The sequence below is a fragment of the Pecten maximus genome, chromosome 1, assembly GCF_902652985.1.
Source record: "Pecten maximus chromosome 1, xPecMax1.1, whole genome shotgun sequence".
Taxonomy (NCBI): domain Eukaryota; kingdom Metazoa; phylum Mollusca; class Bivalvia; order Pectinida; family Pectinidae; genus Pecten; species Pecten maximus.
In genome coordinates this window covers 47773240-47798262 of record NC_047015.1, presented here as the reverse complement: position 1 = coordinate 47798262, position 25023 = coordinate 47773240, and the positions used below count along the sequence as shown (strand labels likewise).

Sequence of the window (25023 nt, the reverse complement as noted above, 5' to 3'; positions counted from 1 at the left end):
TGTAATTTACTATGGTAGACAGTTGGCCTGACTAGTCACTGTCTGTGATGTCACAGTCCACCAGGAGTGACAAAGTGTAAATTAATAAGGTAGACAGTTGGCCTAACTAGTCACAGTCTGTGATGTCACAGTCCACCAGGAGTGACAAAGTGTAATTTACTATGGCAGACAGTTGGCCTGACTAGTCACAGTCTGTGATGTCACAGTCCAGCAGGAGTGACAAAGTGTAAATTAATAAGGTAGACAGTCGGCCTAACTAGTCACAGTCTGTGATGTCACAGTCCACCAGGAGTGACAAAGCGTAAATTAATAAGGTAGACAATGGGCCTGACTAGTCACAGTCTGTGATGTCACAGTCCACCAGGAGTGACAAAGTGTAAATTAATAAGGTAGACAGTTGGCCTGACTAGTCACAGTCTGTGATGTCACAGTCCACCAGGAGTGACAGAGTGTAAATTAATAAGGTAGACAATTGGCCTGACTAGTCACAGTCTGTGATGTCAAGAGTTCGACAAGGAGTGACAAAGTGTAATTTACTATGGCATTATGTGAGCTTCACTAGTCATCATCTGTGATGTGAATTTCAACATCTTAATCTTATTTTCTGAAGCTACACAAGCTTTAGGTGGGATAGAATTCATCATTATTTAAGCAGTATGAGAACAGGACATCAGCGATCTGTAGTGATCACGCTGAGACAAAGGACTCAAACACCATCTCTTTGTCGCATTGTTATCCTGTTGATGGTAGTTATGAGGAGGGATTTGAACACAGAATCCAAGGTCACCAACCCTGGGTGACATTTTTTGGGTAACCTTGGGAGTTAAGGGGACCTAGTACACTCCTATTGCCAGACTGGATATACACTTCCCACTAACAATTTGTTACAGTCTAGAAAACATTCACACAAGTATTGCTTGTTTTCATAAGGTGATGCCAGCATGGTTGTTGTTTAGAGGGGAACCAACTGGTGAAGTCCTTGAGGAAATTTCTTTGCCTATTACATTCTCTATGATTGGTCGAATTTCATTCCACACTCTGCTGAGCTGTAAAATAAGAAAAGAAACCTTGATGTTAATAGGCACGATTTTATCTTAAAGATTTTTTACAGATCTGTATAAAATAAATCTTTAAGAAATCGCTTTTATTTCGCAAAAAAAGAAATGAACAAATAAAAAATAAAAAGTATATGTATAAGACATAATACTGTATATGTTTTGTAAGATATCAATTTCATTATCCTTGCAAAGAGATAATATTTTCATTAACATTTTAAATCATTAAATCATGATAAATTGACTGTGCCTCCTCTTTTATATTTATTATTTTTATTGTGACTTGAAATTTTTAAATTATTATCACTGAACTTTGCATATGGTGTTTATAGGCTAAAGGTAAAGAGCTGTTTTGTCAATATAAATTTATCTTAAACTCAATAACAGACTTCTGAATGTTAAACCCACCTCCTGTATGTGATTTTGCCTGTGTTTCGGCCATCCCTCCAAGGACGTCATATAGAATTTCAACATTTGCATAAATTAACTGAGTTTCCATCTGTAGGCAGTGTAAGCTGTAGTAATTCCTATTTTCCATGTTGGCAATTTGACTTTCTTGCTGCAGACAGAAGAAAACATACTTGTATTTAAACAAGGTTATGGTAAAGGAAGATTAACACTTGAAACTAAGTCAATACATGGACAGTATAGAAAACAAGAGGCCCAGGGGCCTTAACGGTCATCTGACTCTAAATTAAAACCCTTATATTATTGTAGTATGCATTCTCTGTAGCAAGTATATAGTGGCACTGTTGGCCATGGTGGCCATCTTGGATATCTGACCGACCCAATAAATGATAACACTTGGTCTGGACCATCTAAGGATAATTTCTGGTAAGTAAGAGCTGAATCCCACGGTGTGGAATTTGAGAAGAAGTTTGAAATAGGTGTTGTTCAGGAAAACCATGATTGCGCAATCATGTTTTTTAAGATGGCGGATATGGTGGCCATCTTGCATTTCAGACTAATCTAAAAATAACAACACTTGGTCAGGATTATCTCAGGAACATTTTAGGCAAGTTTCAGCCCAACAGCACTGGTGGAACTTGAGAAAAAGTTTAAAATGTGTTTTTGAAGATAGTGGTTATGGTGGCCATCTTGGATTTCGGACCGACCCGAAAAATAACAACACTTGGTCGGGATCAAATCAGGATCATTTCAGGCAATTTTTAGCTCTATAGCACTGGTGGAAATTGAGAAGAAGTTTAAAATGTGTTTTTCAAGATGGCGGCTATGGCTGCCATCTTGGATTTCGGACCGACCCGAAAAATAACAACACTTGGTCGGGATCATATCAGGATTATTTCTGGCAAGTATCAGCCCAACAGCACTGGTGGAACTTGAGAAGAAGTTTAAAATGTGTTTTCAAAATGGCGGCTTTGGCGACCATCTTGGATTTCGGACCGACCCGAAAAATAACAACACTTGGTCATGATCATATCAGGATCATTTCAGGCAAGTTTCAGCTCAATAGCACTGGTGGAACTTGAGAAGAAGTTTAAAATGTGTTTTTCAAGATAGCGGCTATGGCGGCCATCTTGGATTTCGGACCAACCCAAAAAAAAGCAACACTTGGTCGGGATCATCTCAGGATTATTCCTGGCAAGTTTCAGCCAAACAGCACTGGTGGAACTTGAGAAGAAGTTTAAAATGTGTTTTCAAAATGGCGGCTATGGCGGCCATCTTGGATTTCTGACCGACCCAAAAAATAACAACACTTGGTCAGGATTATATCAGGATCATTTCAGGCAAGTTTCAGCTCAATGGCACCAGTGGAACTTGAGAAGAAGTTTAAAATGTGTTTTTCAAGATGGCGGCTAATGCGGCCATCTTGGATTTTGGACCGACCCGAAAAATAACAACACTTGGTCGGGATCATCTCAGGATCATTTCAGGCAAGTTTCAGCTCAATGGCACTGGTGGAACTTGAGAAGAAGTTTAAAATGTGTTTTTCAAGATGGCGGCTATGGCGGCCATCTTGGATATCGGACCGACCCAAAAAATAACAACACTTGGTCGGGATCATCTCAGGATTATTTCTGGCAAGTTTCAGCCCAACAGCACTGGTGGAACCTGAGAAGAAGTTTAAAATGTGTTTTCAAAATGGCGGCTATGGCGGCCATCTTGGATTTTGGACCGACCCGAAATATAACAACACTTGGTCGGGATCATCTCAGGATCATTTCAGGCAAGTTTCAGCTCAATGGCACTGGTGGAACTTGAGAAGAAGTTTAAAATGTGTTTTTCAAGATGGCGGCTATGGCGGCCATCTTGGATTTCGGACCAACCCAAAAAATAACAACACTTGGTCAGGATTATATCAGGATCATTTCAGGCAAGTTTCAACTCAATGGCACTGGTGGAACTTGAGAAGAAGTTTAAAATGTGTTTTTCAAGATGGCGGCTATGACGGCCATCTTGGATTTCGGACCGACACAAAAAATAACAACACTTGGTCGGGATCATCTCAGGATCATTTCTGGCAAGTTTCAGCCCAACAGCACTGGTGGAACTTGAGAATAAGTTTAAAATGTGTTTTCAAAATGGCGGCTATGGCGGCCATCTTGGATTTCGGACTGACCCGAAAAATAACAACACTTGGTCAGGACCATCACAGGATCATTCCAGGCAAGTTTCAGCTCAATAGCACTGGTGGAACTTGAGAAGAAGATTGAAATGTGAAAAGTTTACGCACGGCGGACGGCGCACGGCAGACGGCGGACGGCGCACGGCGCACGACGACGGACGAAGCATGATGACTATAGGTCATCCTGACCCTTCGGGTCAGATGACCTAATAAAAGCAAATTGAACAAGGTATGAAGACAATAAAGACAATCCTCATATACCCAAAGACAAATTGGTCAAAACATATATCTGACCCTTTAACCTTCACTGATGACCCTTTAACCTTCATTGATGACCCTTTAACTTTTACTGATGACCCTTTTATCTTTAGTGTTGATCCTTTAACCTTTACTGATGACCCTTTAACCTTTACTGATGACTCTTTAACCTTTACTGAAGACCCTTTAACCATTAGTGGTGACCCTTTAACCTTTACTGATGACCCTGTAACCTTTCCATATGACCCTTTAACCTTTACTTATGACAACCAAAACCTGTTAGTTTGATTCTGCCATTATGACGTTGTAAATACATGTACACGACAATTGTATACCTGGTAAACCAATTCAAAATCTCTTCAGCAGTTCCTGACATAAAGGATCTTCTACTCAGGCTGGGTATGTAAGACCTTTGACCCTTTAACTTTGACTAAAATCTGTCAGTATCTAATCAGGTGTAGAAATGTTACCATACTCGGTGTATCAATAACTAAATATATACCCAATAGCCAATAAACTACGAAGCTCTTTACTACTGACAGATACATGTACTCATACATCCACTACGTGTATGTATTAAAAGTAGAGATTTAAAGAGGCATTCCTTCGTTCAGACATCAAAGATAAGCACAATTTCTATTGATGAAATCTATATCCGAACGATGGTTATGCGAGTGTTTGTGCCTACATGTAATGGAATTAACGCCAAAATGTACAGGAAAAAGGCGTATATCTATAAATTATCACTTTTACTACTTGGAAAAAATATATATTTTCCTTGAAGTTTAATTTTGACGACCTAAACTTCATTCAAATGAATGCCCCTTTAAAAGCATAGACAACAGAAACTCAAACTCACCTGTAATATTTTCTGTTCCAGCTGTTCTACTGCTCCCACCTAAAAATAATAATCATACCATATAATACACAGCACACATAACATCAACAATCCTCTACAGCAATACACAGCACACATAACATCAATAATCCTCTACGACATCCTATTACACTGTAGTTGTTAAACATGGGGACATTATTTGGCTGTTGTCCATATCGGTTTGTTTGTTTGTTTTTGTTTAACGTCCTATTAACAGCCAGGGTCATTTAAGGACGTGCCAAGTTTTGGAGGTGGAGGAAAGCCGGAGTACCCGGAGAAAAACCACCGGCCTACGACATCCTATTACACTGTAGTTGTTCAATTTCATGGGGACATTATTTGGCTGTTGTCCATATCGGAACTAGTTCACACATATTAAATTTCACACAACACCGCCTTGTAAACATTCCCGGTTATAAATAATTGTATGTAAGTTTTATTTTGAAACAAATCAAATAATGTACTATAGAGTTAGTAATATTCATGGGGGATTTAATTTTTCAATAAATAAAGCACAAAATTTATTACCAAGCGAATATCTATATACATTGTATGTGTTTACTGCAAAATGTTTACTAGGTGTGTTTGCATGAAATATATTATCCACAAACTAAGTCTGATGGGACAACCACAAAATATTAGCCCAGTGAAATCTAACAACTATACAGTGTTGAAGTGTATATGATTTCCCAGCGAAAAGATGGCAAAGTATGGCCAAACAGTATTATGTATATATTAAAGATATTTTTTTTGAGATACAAACTATGATTAATGTCTATCAATGTTTGTAAGTAAATGTAGATATTACAAATAAGACATTCTGTTCAGAGCTGTCAAGACTTTGCTTGCATTATGAAGTTCATACCCCATCACATCAAAACAAAATATGACACGTTATTGAAATCAGCCATACCTCCGATGTTCCAACAGTAGCAGACATCTTCTTTTTCTTGTACTGACCCATTTTTTGGATTGCCCTTTGATGATCATGGAGGACACCTTTTTCATGCCTGTCACACAATTCCTATCAATACAAAATACAATGTACTTATAATATAGACAAAATGAATAGATCATACACGGACAAAAAAGATTACAGAACAAAGAAATTAGAGAAGGTTCATGAAACATGGATGTTCTAGCTCCCATTTTATGGAAACACAAGTAAATGTAGTTTACTAATAATCAAAACTTCACATTGTTGATTAAGTTTAAAAAATATGTCACAAAATTGAAATAATTTGTCAACGTTTTTACATTTCATAGCATCAATGTCAACCAAATATTGCATCCTAAATCTGCTAATAAACTGAGAAACAGAAATAAAAATGTCAACTGAAGTATCATTGACTGGTAAATGGATGTTTGGGGAAAACAGACTTTGTGGCAGGGAGTTAAATAACACATTGCTGTGAATACCCATAGTTTAGTCTTATACTGAATATAAACATAGATTTATCAAGGATATCATCCAGTCCAAAGTTATGTAGAGTAGTGCCAATTTTCATACTAAATTTTTTTATTATTACAGCACTACTAAACTACATGGAGTATAAGATAACACACAAACAACACTTACCTTGTATGACAAAAGTAAATCCTGAAATAGTGCTAATTTTTCTACTACTTTCTCTGCTTCATCTGCAGCCTGCAATAAAATGAATATCAGTGTAAAAATGTGACCAGAAATCTTATTAAGATTTTTAAAACGTTCATATTATTGAATAGACAAACACATGTAGCACTTCAGCCTGCACACTACCTTCCTGTGACATGTTTATGAAAAAAAGGGTATATGCTACCTTAATGTGACATGGGGACTTATAAGTTAAAACTGTATTCTACTTTCCATGACATGAAGACTTGTGTGCGTTTTCTACTTTCCTGTGACATCAAACACACTCTACCATACATGTGAAATATGTTTTATTGATTGTAAATTACACATTAACTTCATGAAAACCCTGATTAAACGTGATAAAGAAGGGGGAATAATGTGACAACACCCCAATTAAAGGCAGCTTTTATAAGAACAAGTACATCATGTCGGACAAATTCATAGAGGGAGATAACTCTAACACAAACCAATGTTTAATATGTATCGAAGCATACAAGCTGCTGAAGTAATAATTATTTTCTGACATAAGTGGACTCTATAGTGTAAGTTGGTTTGTTTACCTCTTGAGAAGCCTTGTCTCCCAGACTAGCATACTCCACAGAAAGGTGTTTAAAACCCTTCTTTAAACTTTCCCATGAGTCATTTGATCCTGTAGCCCATGTCGTCACGGAAGTTGAGTCATTACTCAGGGAACTAAAACAGATTATTAATACATTATAAGCATTCCCGGTATCAATCAGTAACGGAAACATAATCTGAACAATGGCAATCAACAATATACGGATCACCAGGTAAATACTGCAAATATGACTTCATCCAAAACATCACTTCTGGAATTAAATCGGTTTACTGCTAAGTAATTCATTTATTTTGAACTTGAGTGAAACCTCAGTAGATACAGTAATCCCTATTTTCATAACCAACTCTACATGTCTCAAAGTATTATCATATTTCTAAAAATTAATAATTTCTTATCGTACCACTTTCTTTTAAACATTTCTCTCTTTAACACAAAAGAGGTATCAACTTACTGGACAAATCATGCTAGTTTAATGGTTGAATATATGTTAACTTATACATAGACCACAAACAGATTTAACCTCTGGCCAATGAAAGTGACTGTGAAATACAAAAGGAGACCTTCCAGGTATAAACTTAGTCCAATGAGTATAAAAATCATCCCTCTTAACCCTCTAAATTCTAAATCTGCTTTAATGTAATCCCAGGGTTGCTTGGAGGTGTCTACATAGTGGCGACTAACCTTAGTTCCTGGCCAAACTGTAACATATCACAAGCATAGCTAGTCGCCCTCATCACCATCCTCTCCGCGATGTCCTTTAGCTTGGAAACACTACTACTCAGTATACGAATATGTTCTTTACTGTTGCCAAGCTGCATCTGTGTATCCATGGGAACCAGGTCCTAACAATCATAATAACACAACAAATTAAATCAACTTCCTGTCATAACATTATAAAAGTAAACAAAAACACACATTCACCAGAGCTCTTAGATACAGCACTATATCTCAGATACAGCACATTTTCATCAGGCTCTTGGATATTCAGCTTCAGCACATCAGGGACAACACATATTGGAGATATTAAAATACTGTTTTTTTCTTCTTTTTTTTAAAAACAAAATTACTAGACGATAGAAACATTATGAAATCAGTTTGTATCTTTATCAGAGCAAATCTTGATTGGTACCTGAGTTTCCTTATAACCTGGTATAGAATTTCTCTTAGCTGAATGTTGATAATAAATGTCCATGCTGTGTTTCTGTTTTTTGTTTTTTTAGGTTTTTTCTTCTTAAATTTTAGTTACAATTAAACAAGAGGCCCGTATCGCTCACCTGGTTTCATGAGATATGAAACAAGAACTATATGCTTAAGTATATTTGCCACTGGTATTGCTATGTCAATATATATCATATGCATTTTATATGGTTACATGAACATTGTTTTTATTGTAATTCTAAAAATGTAAATTTAGCCAAATTGATCCCTTTTGGCCCCGCCCCTCAGCCCCCCGGGGGTCAGCCCCACCAATTGTACAATTTTGAATCCCTACCCCAAGGGGATGCTACCAAGTGAATATGAGCAATATATATATATATCCATTGCTTAGTTTCAGAGAAGAAGTTGTTTATATCAATTTAGGCAAATTGACCCCTTCTGGCCCGCCCCTCAGCCCTCAGGGGGGTCAGCCCTATCATTTGTACAATTTTGAATCCCTACCCCAAGGGGATATTACCAGTCAAATATGTGAGATATCCATTGCTTTGTTTCCGAGGAGAAGTCGTTTATATCAATCTAGCCAAACTGGCCCTTTTTGGCCCCGCCCCTAAGACACCCAGGGGGTTAGCCCCACCATTTGTACGATTTTGAATTCCTACCCTAAGTAGGTGCTACAAGGCAAATACGTGAGATATCCATTGCTTAGTTTCAGAGGAGAAGTTGTTTATATCAATTTAGCCAATTGACCGTTTGGCCCCGCCCCTCAGCGCCCTGGGGGGTCAGCCCCACCATTTGTACAATTTTGAGTCCCCACTCAGTAGTGATGCTACCAGGCAAATATGAGCGATATCAATTGCTCGGTTTCAGAGAAGAAGTCGTTTATATCAATAGAGCCCAATTGACCACATTTGGCCCCGCCCCTCAGCGCCCTGGGGGGTCAGCCCCACCATTTGTACAATTTTGAGTCCCCACTCAGTAGTGATGCTACCAGGCAAATATGAGCGATATCAATTGCTCGGTTTCAGAGAAGAAGTCGTTTATATCAATAGAGCCCAATTGACCACATTTGGCCCCGCCCCTCAGGCCCCTGGGGGGTCAGCCCCATCATTTGTTCAATTTTGAATCCCCACCACATAGTGATGCTACCAGGAAAATATGAGCGATATCCAATACTCGGTTTCAGAGAAGAAGTCATTTATATCAATATAGCCCGATTGACCTCATTTGGCCCCGCCCCAGAGGGCCCCAGGGGGTCAGCCCCATCATTTGTACAATTTTGAATCCCCACCCCATAGTGATGCTACCAAGCAAATATGAGCGATATCCATTGCTCGGTTTCAGAGAAGAAGTCGTTTATATCAAAATAGCTAAATTGACCCCTTTTGGTCCCGCCCTAAAGGCGCCCAGGGGGTCAGCCCCATCATTTGTACAATTTTGAGTCCCCTACCCATAGGGATGCTTCTGACCAAATTTGGTGAAATTCCGATCAGCGGTTATGAAGAAGAAGTCAAATAAGTCAATTGTTGACGGACGGACGACGGACGACGGACGCCACGGTATGGCATAAGCTCACTTTGGTCCTTCGGACCAGGTGAGCTAAAAAGTATGCATTATTTTATCAATTCTGTATATAAACAAATCATTGCAAGACATCATGAATATCATTGAGGAAAGATTTTTTGACAAAATTTCATTTCAAAGTCAGAAATGCTACCAATACACTAAAAAAACATGAAAAATTCCAACATGTACACTAAAATATAGTTCAACTACATCATATATGAACCGAAAGAAACCACAAAATGAACCGTGAAAGGAAATATAACGAAAACGAAAGTGAGAGATTGTGACGTCACAGCTCGTAGGTGATTTTTGTGGTATAAACTTTCATTGATATCGACAATAGTAGTGTAGTTTTTCAATTAAGTTATGTGGTTCCTTTTAGCCACACGAACTGTGAATGTTTATACAGTGAACATGTCATGTTATACAATATGCTGCTCACCTTTGCCTGACTAGCTAAATTACTGGTCATGAATTCATCGGGTATCCCTCGGAAGGCCTCTTTTATCTTATGTTGCATATCCTGAAGGAAAAGAAATTCATTGTGCCTAGATATTACATAATATTTATATATACATATAATGCACATGCTGAATGTTTAGTTTATACTGACACTGACACAGTTTTTACATGTTATCTCACCCAAAATGACATAAACTGTTAATGCACATTATGAAAACCTCAAACTTTCCTGGGGTCAAAATTATTCGGCAATAAGATAACACATAAACTTGTACAGCTGTACAACATCATTATTTGACATAATCCTGTGTGTGTGTAGAGCGTATCAGCTAAAAGTATAGGTTTCCGACCTTAACCTCAAGATGACAGAGTGCAGAGACAGCGCCCGTAACTTAATCTCAAGGAGATAATTTGATATTGTTGTACACTACTAAGTGCTGATGTAGAATAACACTCGATAGCCTTTGTATTACTTTAATTAGATCTTAATGTACAACTGCACTTGGACAACTTCCTTCTTTTGTATATGTTCACTGTTGTAGCAATATCTATGTATCGAATCAAGGGATGATTCAGTGTAGTCTGTAAACATGTACATACACTGAGTGGATATTTGAACACTATTCATATTTGATGGTAAATATTACAAGAGATCCCAGAGGGATCTTGGCGCCCACCATTGAATGATCTTTATAGGTTCCATGTCAGATTGATCTTTTCTCTACTTTTCCCTTCCTCTAAGTCTTACTAATCTGTGTAAATTCAGAAACAGCCCTCTATAGCTAGTACTTTTCAAACCAGGGGAACCTATTATATATAGAATTTAAGATTTAGCGATAATGGCTGTCTGTCGGCCATGTTGTTTCGGATTGGTCCCAATATGCATAACTAGGCACTGAGGGAAACCTACATATGAAATTTGAGGAAGATTCCTTCAGTACTTTCTGAGAAATAGCGATAACAAACTTCAATTGTCAATATCCAAGATGGCTGCCTGTTGTCCATGTTGTTTTCCGATTGGTCTCAAAATGCAATATGCATAACTAGGCACCAAGAAAACCTACATATGAAATTTGAGAAAGATCCCTTCAGTGCTTTCTGAGAAATAGCGATAACAAACTTCAATTGTCAAAATCCAAGATGGCTGCCTGTCGACCATGTTGTTTTCCGATTGGTCTCAAATGCAATATGCATAACTAGGCAGCAAGGGGAACCTACATATGAAATTTGAGAAAGATCCCTTCAGTACTTTCTCAGAAATAGCGATAACAAACTTCAATTGTCAAAATCCAAGATGGCTGCCTGTCGGCCATGTTGTTTTCTGATTGATCTCAAAATGTCCCCGAGGGGAACCTACATAAAATATTAGGGAAAGATCCCTAGATTACTTTCTGAGAAATAGCGATAACAAACTTCAATTATCAATATCCAAGATGGCTGCCTGTCGGCCATGTTGTTTTCCGATTGGTCTCAAAATGCAATATGCATAACTAGGCACCAAGGGGAACCTACATGTGAAATTTGAGAAAGATCCCTTCAGTACTTTCTCAGAAATAGCGATAACAAACTTCAATTATCAAAATCCAAGATGGCTGCCTGTTGGCCATGTTGTTTTCCGATTGGTCTCAAAATACAATATGCATAACTAGGCACCAAGGGGAACCTACATATGACATTTGGGAAATATCCCTTCATCACTTTCTGAGAAATAGCGATAACAAACTTCAATTGTCAAAATCCAAGATGGCTGCCTGTCGGCCATGTTGTTTTCCGATTGGTCTCAAAATGCAATATGCATAACTAGGCACCAAGGGAAACCTACATGTGAAATTTGAGAAAGATCCCTTCAGTACTTTCTGAGAAATAGCGATAACAAACTTCAATTGTCAAAATCCAAGATGGCTGCCTGTCGGCCATGTTGCTTACCGATTGGTCTCAAAATGCAATATGCATAACTAGGCACCAAGGGGAACCTACATATGAAATTTGAGAAAGATCCCTTCATAACTTTCTCAGAAATAGCGATAACGAACTTCAATTGTCAAAATCCAAGATGGCTGCCTGTCGGCCATGTTGTTTTCCGATTGGTCTCAAAATGCAATATGCATAACTAGGCACCAAGGGGAACCTACATATGAAATTTGAGAAAGATCCCTTCAGTACTTTCTGAGGATTAGCGATAACAAACTTCAATTATCAAAATCCAAGATGGCTGCCTGTTGGCCATGTTGTTTTCCGATTGGTCTCAAAATACAATATGCATAACTAGGCACCAAGGGGAACCTACATATGACATTTGGGAAATATCCCTTCATCACTTTCTCAGAAATAGCGATAACAAACTTCAATTGTCAAAATCCAAGATGGCTGCCTGTCGGCCATGTTGTTTTCCGATTGGTCTCAAAATGCAATATGCATAACTAGGCACCAAGGGAAACCTACATGTGAAATTTGAGAAAGATCCCTTCAGTACTTTCTGAGAAATAGCGATAACAAACTTCAATTGTCAAAATCCAAGATGGCTGCCTGTCGGCCATGTTGCTTACCGATTGGTCTCAAAATGCAATATGCATAACTAGGCACCAAGGGGAACCTACATATGAAATTTGAGAAAGATCCCTTCATAACTTTCTCAGAAATAGCGATAACGAACTTCAATTGTCAAAATCCAAGATGGCTGCCTGTCGGCCATGTTGTTTTCCGATTGGTCTCAAAATGCAATATGCATAACTAGGCACCAAGGGGAACCTACATATGAAATTTGAGAAAGATCCCTTCAGTACTTTCTGAGGATTAGCGATAACAAACTTCAATTGTCAAAATCCAAGATGGCTGCCTGTCGGCCATGTTGTTTTCCGATTGGTCTCAAAATGCAATATGCATAACTAGGCACCAAGGGGAACCTACATATGGAATTTGAGAAAGATCCCTTCAGTACTTTCTCAGAAATAGCGATAACAAACTTCAATTGTCAAAATCCAAGATGGCTGCCTGTCGGCCATGTTGCTTACCGATTGGTCTCAAAATGCAATATGCATAACTAGGCACCAAGGGGAACCTACATATGAAATTTGAGAAAGATCCCTTCAGTGCTTTCTGAGGATTAGCGATAACAAACTTCAATTGTCAAAATCCAAGATGGCTGCCTGGCGGCCATGTTGTTTTCCGATTGGTCTCAAAATGCAATATGCATAACTAGGCACCAAGGGGAACCTACATATGGAATTTGAGAAAGATCCCTTCAGTACTTTCTCAGAAATAGCGATAACAAACTTCAATTGTCAAAATCCAAGATGGCTGCCTGTCGGCCATGTTGCTTACCGATTGGTCTCAAAATGCAATATGCATAACTAGGCACCAAGGGGAACCTACATATGAAATTTGAGGAAGATCCCTTCTGTACTTTCTCAGAAATAGCGATAACGAACTTCAATTGTCAAAATCCAAGATGGCTGCCTGTCGGCCATGTTGTTTTCCGATTGGTCTCAAAATGCAATATGCATAACTAAGCACCAAGGGGAACCTACATATGAAATTTGAGAAAGATCCCTTCAGTACTTTCTGAGGATTAGCGATAACAAGAATTGTTTACGGACGGACGGAGGGACGGACGGACGGACGGACAGACGGACGGAGGGACGGACGGACGACGGACCACGGACGCAGGGCGATTTGAATAGCCCACCATCTGATGATGGTGGGCTAAAAATGATTTACCACAACTGAAACACATTATCATATCTAACGTACATATACATATGACATGGGTGGACTTATTACAGGACAATGACATGGGTGGGCTTATTACAGGACAATGACATGGGTGGGCTTATTACAGGACAATGACATGGGTGGGCTTATTACAGGACAATGACATGGGTAGGCGTATTACAGGACAATGACATGGGTGGGCTTATTACAGGACAATGATATGGGTGGACTTATTACAGGACAATGACATGGGTAGGCATATTACAGGAAAATGACATGGGTGGACTTATTACAGGACAATGACATGGGTAGGCGTATTACAGGAAAATGACATGGGTGGACTTATTACAGGACAATGACATGGGTGGACTTATTACAGGACAATGACATGGGTGGGCTTATTACAGGACAATGACATGGGTGGGCTTATTACAGGACAATGACATGGGTGGACTTATTACAGGACAATGACATAGGTGGACTTATTACAGGACAATGACATGGGTGGACTTATTACAGGACAATGACATGGGTGGACTTATTACAGGACAATGACATGGGTGGACTTATTACAGGACAATGCTATGGGTGGACTTAATACAGGACAATGACATGGGTGGACTTAATACAGGACAATGACATGGGTGGACTTATTACAGGACAATGACATGGGTGGACTTATTACAAGACAATGACGTGGGTGGACTTATTACAGGACAATGACATGGGTGGACTTATTACAGGACAATGACATGGGTGGGCTTATTACAGGACAATGACATGGGTGGGCTTATTACAGGACAATGACATGGGTGGGCTTATTACAGGACAATGACATGGGTGGGCTTATTACAGGACAATGACATGGGTGGGCTTATTACAGGACAATGACATGGGTGGACTTATTACAGGACAATGATATGGGTGGACTTATTACAGGACAATGACATGGGTGGACTTATTACAGGACAATGACATGGGTGGACTTATTACAGGACAATGACAGGGTGGGCTTATTACAGGACAATGACATGGGTGGACTTATTACAGGACAATGATATGGGTGGATTTATTACAGGACAATAACTTAGGTGGGCTTATTACAGGACAATGACATGGGTGGACTTATTACAGGACAATGACATGGGTGGGCTTATTACAGGACAATAACTTAGGTGGGCTTATTACAGGACAATGACATGGGTGGGCTTATTACAGGACAATGACATGGGTGGATTTATTACAGGACAATAACTTAGGTGGGCTTATTACAAGACAATGACATGGGTGGGCTTATTACAGGACAATGATATGGGTGGACTTATTACAGGACAATGACATGGGTGGGCTTATTACAAGACAATGACATGGATGGACTTATTATAGGACAATGAAATATCCTTTGATAACAACTGAACTGGAATTGACTTGGGTGAGTTTATTACCAGACATGGGTAGACTTATTACCAGACATGGGTAAACTTATTACCAGACATGGGTGAGTTTATTACCAGACATGGGTTGGCTTATTACCAGACATTGGTGGACTTATTACCAGACATGGGTGGGCTTATTACAGGACAATGTAAATGATACTTACCGATCCATTAAAAGTAAAAAAGAACAGGACTAATTTATCGTCATAAATCTGTGGATGCCGCGCAATCAAGTTCAGGAATCTTCTCAGGGATTTCCTTCTTTGTTCAATAAACTCTCTGCTGGCTGTAAAGATAAATCATGGTATTGGTTGTTGTTTGTGTGTGCTGGGTGATTTATACAGCCACTCTCCCTACAAACTCATATACAGATTAAAGACTTTTAAATTAAATTTTGCAGATGTTAACATCAACATATTACATTGTGATTGATAGTGAGAATGAAAGTGTAAAAGTCATGTAATATCTGGGGTTTTTTTTTGGGTTTTTTTTTTTAATTTTGCATTCTTTTGTCTAAAAATTGAAACAGATTTTGTTTTGCTTTAATTTTAATAATAAAGTAGATTATAAATGTTTACCTCCCATCATTTTCTTGGGTGGAAGACTAGGAATCATTCTGTATGGGAATCGAGTCATCAATAACTCATAAAAGGACACAAAGTCGTTGTATCTTCTGAGGACGGTCGCCTTACAATTCTGAAGAAAACCAATCCTCAAATTGATTATAATTACTCTCTGATGTTACATCAGAAAAAAAAAAAAAAAAAAATACTACTCATATTACCAACTCTGATCACCATCCCTGATAAGCCAATATAAATTTGTGAAAATCAATTCTGTCAATGCCCACTATTTAAATACCAGTAACCAGTATCAACTTACAAACTTTAAAACCAGATCTTTCAACAAAATTTAATTAGTTCAAAGTTATATCCTACAGTAAGCTATAAATATCGACATCTTATTTTAAATCATTATCAATATTTAAATTCAAGTTGAGACATTGTATCTTTTTTGGAAATCTGATGTCACAATTATCATATTGTATAACAGCAAAACAGACATACCGTATTTATTCTAATAAATGCCCTCACCCTAATAAACCCCCCCCCCCCCTTTTTTTTGGAAAGAAAAATTCCTCAATTCGAGAAAAAGAACTTACCGTGGCACAGTTATATATCCATCCACGTGTGTCCAGAGGTAATTATTTAAAGGATATCCAACATAAAACTAACACAATCCACAAAACAAAACAAAGTTTCAGTAACTATATACACAGTACCACTATATATTTCATGGTGTGAAATGGGGCGTTTGTTAGAATAAATACGGTAGCTCTTACCTGACTAGTCACTTCATATTCAACATGTTTTAAAATGAGGCCTTTTTTCTCTGGAACAAGCTCTACTTTCACTGTATCTAACTCGCACAACTCTCGGAATGTAAATCCTAGCACGGTTGGCGTTTTGGACCGCCTCATCTTTACACTGGTAGCTCGCAGATCTCCCAGGTCTCCTAAACCTGGTTTGGGAAGCTCTGAAAAAATATATATACATGTATTGATGTAATGATTACTATTAACATACACCACCAGATCAACAGTGTATCTACTTTCACTAGGGATTTAACTCAGTTTCCATAGAACACCAGCCCTTCTTATGATTACTTGTAATCTCAGCACAGTGGTGTCCAATTGAACAGCTGGGTAGACTAACCTGCGGAAAGTATCCTGTTCAAGGACATGCGACAACAGTAAAAAAAATTACAGTTATTGCTTCTGATGCATGTAATTCTAGTCAAACTACCTACCGGCTCCATTTTATGCTGTTGTCAGCTTAACAGCACCACAGAATCACAATACCTGGTTTAAGAAGCACGTATCAATGCAGACCTATGTATACACATATACATATGTATATTGACAATCTAATTAAAATCATTAGAAGCACGTATCAATGCAGACCTATATGTATACACATATACATATATGTATATTGACAATCTAATTAAAATCAGTCTCGTCAACCAGCTCCTCTAATATCATACCCTTCAATTTAAATATTGCAGTGTATCTATTGTAGGAATGTAAATTTGACTGCATATCTTGCATGGATTTAAGAGTTCGTGATAAACTGGTATACATCTTTGACAATCAAGCATGCTTCATCAAAATCACACCTGAATGTCTATGACTTCATCCATCACCAACAAATTGAGCGGCTTTGAAAGAAAGTTATTTAACCACAAATACATATGGCTATATATAGCTGATTAACATTATACGAAGGGAATCATCCCTGAAATCTGGTACCTTCGAATTCTGTGATACGATGTTTATACTGTCTGTGATACGATGTTTATACTGTCTGTGATACGATGTTTATACTGTCTGTGATACGATGTTTATACTGTCTGTGATACGATGTTTATACTGTCTGTGATACAATGTTTATACTGTCTGTGATACGATGTTTATACTGTCTGTGATACAATGTTTATACTGTCTGTGATACGATGTTTATACTGTCTGTGATACAATGTTTATACTGTCTGTGATTATACAACACTAAGAACTCTTGTACTATATAAAGTAAACATATAAATGAATAACTAGTGAAAACTCGCAATGGAAAGTCATTTACTTTGTTCATGCTATCATATTTTTTCACAATGACACGACAGAAAAGTTTGAAACACGTAGAAAAATTGTACTCAGGGTTTAATACATGTACTTGAATCGTTTTTAGTCATTCCACAGATTTAACGAAGAAAAGTTTCAAATAAAACATAAATTATGCAAAAGAAAATCATAATTTTGTCATATTTTCTTCAAAACTAGTTCATTTTGGCTGAAGAAAGTCATGCTTTGGGAACAAATAATCTCTCATTAAGGCACTAGTAGCTTTTGAATTTTTTGTCAGGGTTTTGTTGATTTTTGGGGGTAGGGGAGATAAACATGATATTTCTCTTACTTGCCAGGGACCTACTATCTTGATATTTTTGTAATGTTTCACAAGGATATCAAAGATGTTTTTAAAATACTTTCACTGTCTGCACTCGGGGTTTTAGATACATCTGTTGATATTTTTCTGAATTACTGAAATCAAAATGACGAAAAAAGTATCCCTGTCTGCCACCCATTTTCATGTATTATGTAAATTATGCAAAATAAATTCACAAGTCAGGCATACAATATTAAAAAATAGTTCATTTTGGTAGAGTGTGTTTATGGTAAGGCAGAAAATATTTTTTCATTAAGATACTAGCGGCATTTGAAATCTATTGGTAAAATTTTCAATCGAAGGTGCTGTAATCGCACCAAAAATAAAAATTAAAAATAATAGGCCATTCCATGTGTATTTTGACATCTTTTATCAAAATAAAATGTTTTACAAAGAATTCCTTCGTGGGCCATCCTGCAACAGGTCCTTTGGTTAAATTCTGATCTGCAGTTCAGAAGAAGTCAGTAATACTTCTCAAGTCAGCAGAATTTATTTCTACAAGAATTTCATGTGTGCACTATACTGTACCATTTTGCAAAATGATTTGTTATAAAACTTTTTTTCAACACAATGTTCAAATATAAATTGTAGTATCACCCTAAAAACATTTTTACTATCCCTGTATCTATGGTCAATTGAGATTGATATGAGGCAATCTCCTTTCCTCCCAACACTGGTACCAGTACCCTGTAATTATAATTATATCTAACTCTTCAAAACTTTTTGCTTTCATATCTCATTAAGACTATATACATGTACTGAATCTCCACTCCAAAGTATTTAGGAAACTCCATGTTGTAACATTACAAGGTATATTCTAATTACTAAAATTATGTTGTGTATAATCCATTACAATCTCATAACTAAAATTACATTGTGTATATTGATTCCATAAATGTTGTTGTGTATCATAATCCTTAAGAAGTTAATTAAGAGCAGTCATTGAATTTGAGTATCATTCAAAACAGAACAGACCGCAAGTGCTTGCTTATAATATATGCTCTAATTAACATAGTCATCCACTTAATATGATGTATATAAATATACTTTCGACTAGCTCTCAAGTTCCTTTATGTGGTATGAAATTGATTAATAAAATCAAAAATAGATTAGATGTAATACACAATAATATGATATGAACTCGTGAACACTTGTGACTGCTGTACCAGACGGATATCACATGCAGTCATTATATCTCCCCTATAAGTACCAAGTAAAAGCCAAACAGCAATTAGGAATGAGGGTTATATATGAGGCCTATATCTGTATGCTAATCAGCTATCCAAGAACATTGTTTACTCACGGCTCTATTTTAGGGAGAGCAACTGTTTACCTAGCTTGACCTTTGACACTTTAAAATCCAACATTTGCTTATCATAGTGTGTTATCATAGGGCTTTTTCTGAATGGTTTGGGTGGAGCCTTTTTGTCTCTTTTTGGGAAGAAAATTGGCAAAAATGGGAAAGATTTTTGCAGGAGTATTTAAACTGCAAGTTTTGGTAATTTGGCTTTCAAATGAAATAATTCCAACTGGGAATGGGGCCCCAAAAAGCCCTGTCATGTGAATAAATGATTTTGAAAGTTAATTCCAGGTTCTACTATTGAGTGACAGTGATCTCTCCCCCCATCCCCCCCCCCCCCCCCCCCCCCCCCCCCCTTGTATAATGTTCTCCAGAATGGAATGATTTTAAATGGGATCTTTTGATGCTCTTCAGACAAAATGGGGCGAATTGTTTGCAAGCATTAATGAAGATACAATTTCATTGTTTTGTGGGTTTTTTTCTAAATAAAAGACATGGATGAATCTGGAGACAATATTTAACGAACTAATAAAGAGGGGTCTGTCAGCTTAAACATGTAAAGCTGTAAACAATGCCACTTATATATTAAAGCGGTATTAAGACAGGTAAACCTTGTACTATAATACCGTTTACTTTACACACGATGTACAGTGTACACTAGTACTGTGTAGATATAGATATATAATGATAGCATATTTCTAACCACCTGTTATGTCAGTAAGTGGGTTATCTTACGATCACCTCATACTTAAAATGGTGATATTAGCATGAGGTGACAGTAATATCTGATAATGGGACACCTTGAAATCTTGCTGATGAACAAGGTCGAAAATAATTCTAATATCATATAAAAACAGTGTGATTTTTTAATAACAACTACTGAATATCTGGAGCGTGTATGATGGCAAACAAGTTATATGTATTTTCACAATTTAATTTGTTTCTTATGAAGCCAGGAAGGACGAAACTGACACGAAAAGGTGTTGTGATCGATATATGTAACTTTTTTTCACAATTTGGATGAAATGTATTGATTATGAGATAAATTTAAGTTATGAAATTTACTTATGAATGTAGTAACTATAAAATTGTAATTCCTTTGTAGTAGGTCACACCCAGTACACAGTAAGAAATTACTGGCTCATGTTATTAATTCTGTATGAGCTGTTTTTATCACAAAACACCCACTGAATCCTATGTATATATATCCGGTAATTGAAATAAGTGCATGACTAATTTAAAGTCTCAATGAATATTTATGATCAGTAATAAATGTTTGTAAACAAACCCAGTAGCGTATATCACAGGATGAGTACAGATGTGTATCATTATGTACACAACATCTTATCTTAGTTACACACAAATAAACATCACCGAAGCAGTTATCAATGGGGCAACTTCCCAATATCCCATGCCACCACTAACATGACTTGTGGTACCGACCTACCACTATTCTACCTCTTTGTACAAAAGCCATTAGGTGTAGTGTACATTACTATCTACATTAATATACATCAACATTAACTGTAATGTATCCGCTCTGCTAGAGAGAACTTCTCTTAAGCTTTATTGGTTGCAATTGAACGCAAGACTAGAAAGCCAGATGTCCCGGGTTTGATCCCTAGTGGAGGCAGTGACTTAAATTTAATTAATCATGCACTCAAGTGCTTGTTGTACATGTACAGTATAATGTAAAACAATTATGCAGAAGGAGGCAGAATAACTGAAAGGAGTTCATAAGTTCATATGGAATACAAGAACTTCTTATTCAAGTACTTTTCTAGCATAGTACTGATATCAGTCGACACTAGAGACAATTTCTTTTTTTCGTAGTAGAGAGAGCTTTAGACTGGGCTGTTTGAGACTACCTGTTGGCACAGAATCACACCAACCATCTCATTGCAGTTATCATTCTACAAAGATATTTCTGTCAGTGATGTGGTTATTTTAAGCTGAAGAAGTATTGTAGTATATATGATATGTGAATCTTCCATTTTGAATGAACAATGGGCATTGTTATCTAGCCTCATCTCTATTAGCATTAGTCACAGGGGCCCCGACACGTTTCTATGATCCAGAATGAAAAACTAACCCTATGATCAGATCCCAAGTGATCTAGGGAATAGACCATAGGGTTGATTTTTCATTCTGGGACAAAGTATCATGTCAAGCCCCTGTGGCATGAGCCTAGGTATGCAAGACTTCTCCAAGTAGTCTGATCAATCATATACTGGTGTAATCATCGATGTGAAATATACGGAAAGAAATCCTGGTTTTTTTTTTTTGCTATTATAGCATTATCAAGTAAGCTATAATGCACACAAAATTGTTTCCTTTGACTTTTATCAACTCCTCGATGTTGCCCTCTTGTCACATGATACCAAAGTAAACTTCAAATCAAGATCATCTGTACACACATGTATAGCAATATTGGCATCATCAATTCAGTATATTCATCACAACGCATGTGGGTTAATGTTGCGTCCCGTTTTGTTGCTCATTAGTGTATTCATGTAAAAAATACATTGTTGTACATTGTTGCAACTTGTACATTCCAATGACGTCACATTGTTTACAGATCCCGCGTTGTGTCTGCACTGCCTGACACGAAGGCTTCATTCTGTGTTTTTAGTGTTTTTGTTAGTTTTCTTACAATTCAATTGATCAGGTATGATTAAACAACTCCAATCAATATGAGGTGTGAATGTAATTTTAAGTTTAAACGGCATGTTGCGAAAAATACTTCAACTTTCACTTTGACAGTGCATTCGTGATCGGAGCTTCAATCGGCTGTCATGGCAACGACGAGGACAGTGGTTTTATCACAGTGTCGAATTTACAAACTTGCATGTACAGCCGAAAACGTCTAACTATACCTTATGTCTTTGGAAATCATCTGTAAATAATTATTTGAATTAATTACGATCCATTGCATTCGTTTATTAACGTTTGTTCTTTTCTATATGCCGATTTCGATACTTAAAACACTGAAGAGTTCCAATATTGGAGAATGAACATTAACACTTGCTCTATAAATCGTTCTAGAGCACCCGACTACCCTAAATCAATAATTATGAAACAGGTAAGAGCGTGAAGGTAATTGTATGGGAACAACGAAAAGTGCTGTACATTCTTACGAAAATGACAAACATCGTCAAAATTACTTAAAAAGTAGTCAATTAATCGGCACTTCGTCAATTAAGACCAGTTTATAACGCCGTTATGTAACCATACTTGAATAAACAGAAGAATGTACAGCACTTTTTCTCGGTTTCTTAGCACAATGAATAAGTGCATCATATTTGTTTGTACGACAAAATACGTTGGTCGGGTGCTCTGGCCATAGTTACCGACCAAGTGTTAATGTAGTCCTTCGTGCCGGTCACGTGACCACGCGAGAACAGGAGGACCGACGAAAACATCGCGATAAAGACGTTGGACACCTAACATTAAAATCCGATCAAGAAAACAAACAGAACTTACCGGGAAATCATTAAATATTGAATTTATATAAAAACATGACGATTTTTGTTCTTTTTAATTATAAATGCAACATTAACCCACATGCGAAGCTATACAACAATAATATAAATACATATATGATAATACATAAATGCAGAATAAAGAATTAGCATTACCTTGCCCTGAGAATGTTTCTAGGAGTTTTTCGTTGACTGATTTCCCTTGTTGGGCCAATGCTGTTAAAGCTAGGGCCTTGTATAATCCAGTTCTAGACACTGATCCCTGCTTATTGTCCACTATATCCCATATCTGCAACATCACCAAATCAAAATTGAGGCTGTGTTTTTCAAATACATACATATTTAACTATTCCTGATTTGATGGAAGAGGGGCTAGATAAAACAAATGTAACTGAATCTCTTAAAAATCTCTTTAAAAAGTTGAATTTAACTTGTCCAAAATTTCAAATTATAAGAAACAGACCAACTGTAATGTCATATCATAGTGTACCAGAATTAAAGTAGATCCATGGCCTGTTCACGAAAATCGCGTATCTATTTAATATGTCCTATTTTACCACAACAGTTGCCATCCCTATATTTTAAGTTTGTGGTTTAACAGTCAAATAATCAGGGAACAGATCACTAGATGGGTATATATATATTATGTCAAATTCAACTGGTAAAACCCACTTTTTATTTCTTATTGAAGTGTTATGAAAATAACACACAAAAAGACCTGTATAGCAGTAACATTGATACGATGAATGATATTTGATTTTGGATACTATTACTTGACCTTCATGGGGGTTGTGGTGAGTTACATGCATATGGACATGAGGGAGTGGAGTTGCTGCTTGCAGTAGAAAGTAGTTAGGGGGAAATGATATTGATCAGAGTGGTGTTCTCCAATAACAGTCTATGATGGGGAAGGTTCCTTTCGGTCATAATCAATTTGACACCTGAATTGAAATTTTGATGTTTCTAGTCATTTTATTTCTCCCACATTTAAATAGTTTTTCAACATTTTAAATCAATGCCCGAATCATAAACATTAGCAGTTTTAAAAGCTTTGCAAATTTGCTTGTTTTCTAAATCAGATTTTTTTTCAATTAATAGATATGATTTCTCGCAATATCTACACAAATGATGAAATCTTTTTTATTTATTTATTTAGGCCTATTTATTAACAAAATTCTAAAAAAAAAATATAAAAAAAAGTTACAACACTTGTACTGTTGTTCTCAAAATTAAGCTTGGATTATGATCTAGTTCCAAATATAATATTAACCAAATCCGAAGCGCAAAGAAATGCACTTCCAGACGTGTTGTAACTGTTGATAATTAGCTATCAGCATGACATGGTTTTCTGTCACATCTCGTTAGAAACGACAGGGGCTCCGCCCACCACTTTCGCTTCAGGGCAAATTAGACATGTGTCAGTCGGCAGTGTTTTGCACATTTTGTACATGACAAATTGTTTTAATCCATTTAAATTTCTATTAACTCAGTTACCTGTGAAATTGTCTGTCTTGGCAAATTGGATTTTAACAAAAGTTGCACAAACAAATCCTCGTTCACTTGTTCCCCATGCGGACACAATATTTCGTAAACTTCACGATAATAGGGCGGCACAGACCCTGCAAAGAAAATAATACAAAATTAAGCGTATAATTAAAGCCGGAAGATTAAAAATATATTATTACTAAGTAGAGTTTTGTTTCGCTTTAAATGTATCATCGTCAACTTAAGAAAACATTTTTAGAAAAACACATCCATACCGAACGACAGGTCGGCCGACATTTTGGCCTGATCATGTGACCAAGATGTTTTACTCTCTAAGCCAAAAACAATAGTTCGATTCAGACTTAATTTCAAACATGAACGTTTTGTTTCTTTTACATGACATGGTAATTAAATTTAGACTTATTTAAAAATGAATTACTTACGAAACC

The 25023-nt window shown here is 37.0% G+C and overlaps 1 protein-coding gene across 2 annotated transcripts; it reads right to left on the bottom strand.

Moving 5' to 3' along the window:
• Nucleotide 1: 1 nt before the first annotated feature.
• Nucleotides 2–24893, bottom strand: LOC117336229 (sorting nexin-8-like). 2 transcript variants are annotated; one of them, XM_033896707.1, is made up of 14 exons: nt 24850–24893; nt 24584–24708; nt 23246–23378; nt 16648–16841; nt 15884–16001; nt 15470–15591; nt 10139–10219; nt 7657–7817; nt 6956–7088; nt 6357–6425; nt 5691–5801; nt 4760–4798; nt 1464–1614; nt 2–1046 (listed from the first exon to the last, which is right to left on the bottom strand). In XM_033896707.1, exons 1-14 carry the CDS (start codon nt 24869–24871, stop codon nt 1027–1029), a joined length of 1479 nt encoding a protein of 492 aa, XP_033752598.1. In that variant the 5' UTR covers nt 24872–24893; the 3' UTR covers nt 2–1026. The 2 variants fall into 2 exon arrangements, with proteins under 2 accessions (XP_033752598.1, XP_033752590.1); XM_033896699.1 differs by having other exon boundaries at nt 2–1048; nt 1467–1614.
• Between the last annotated feature and the right edge of the window lie 130 nt (nt 24894–25023).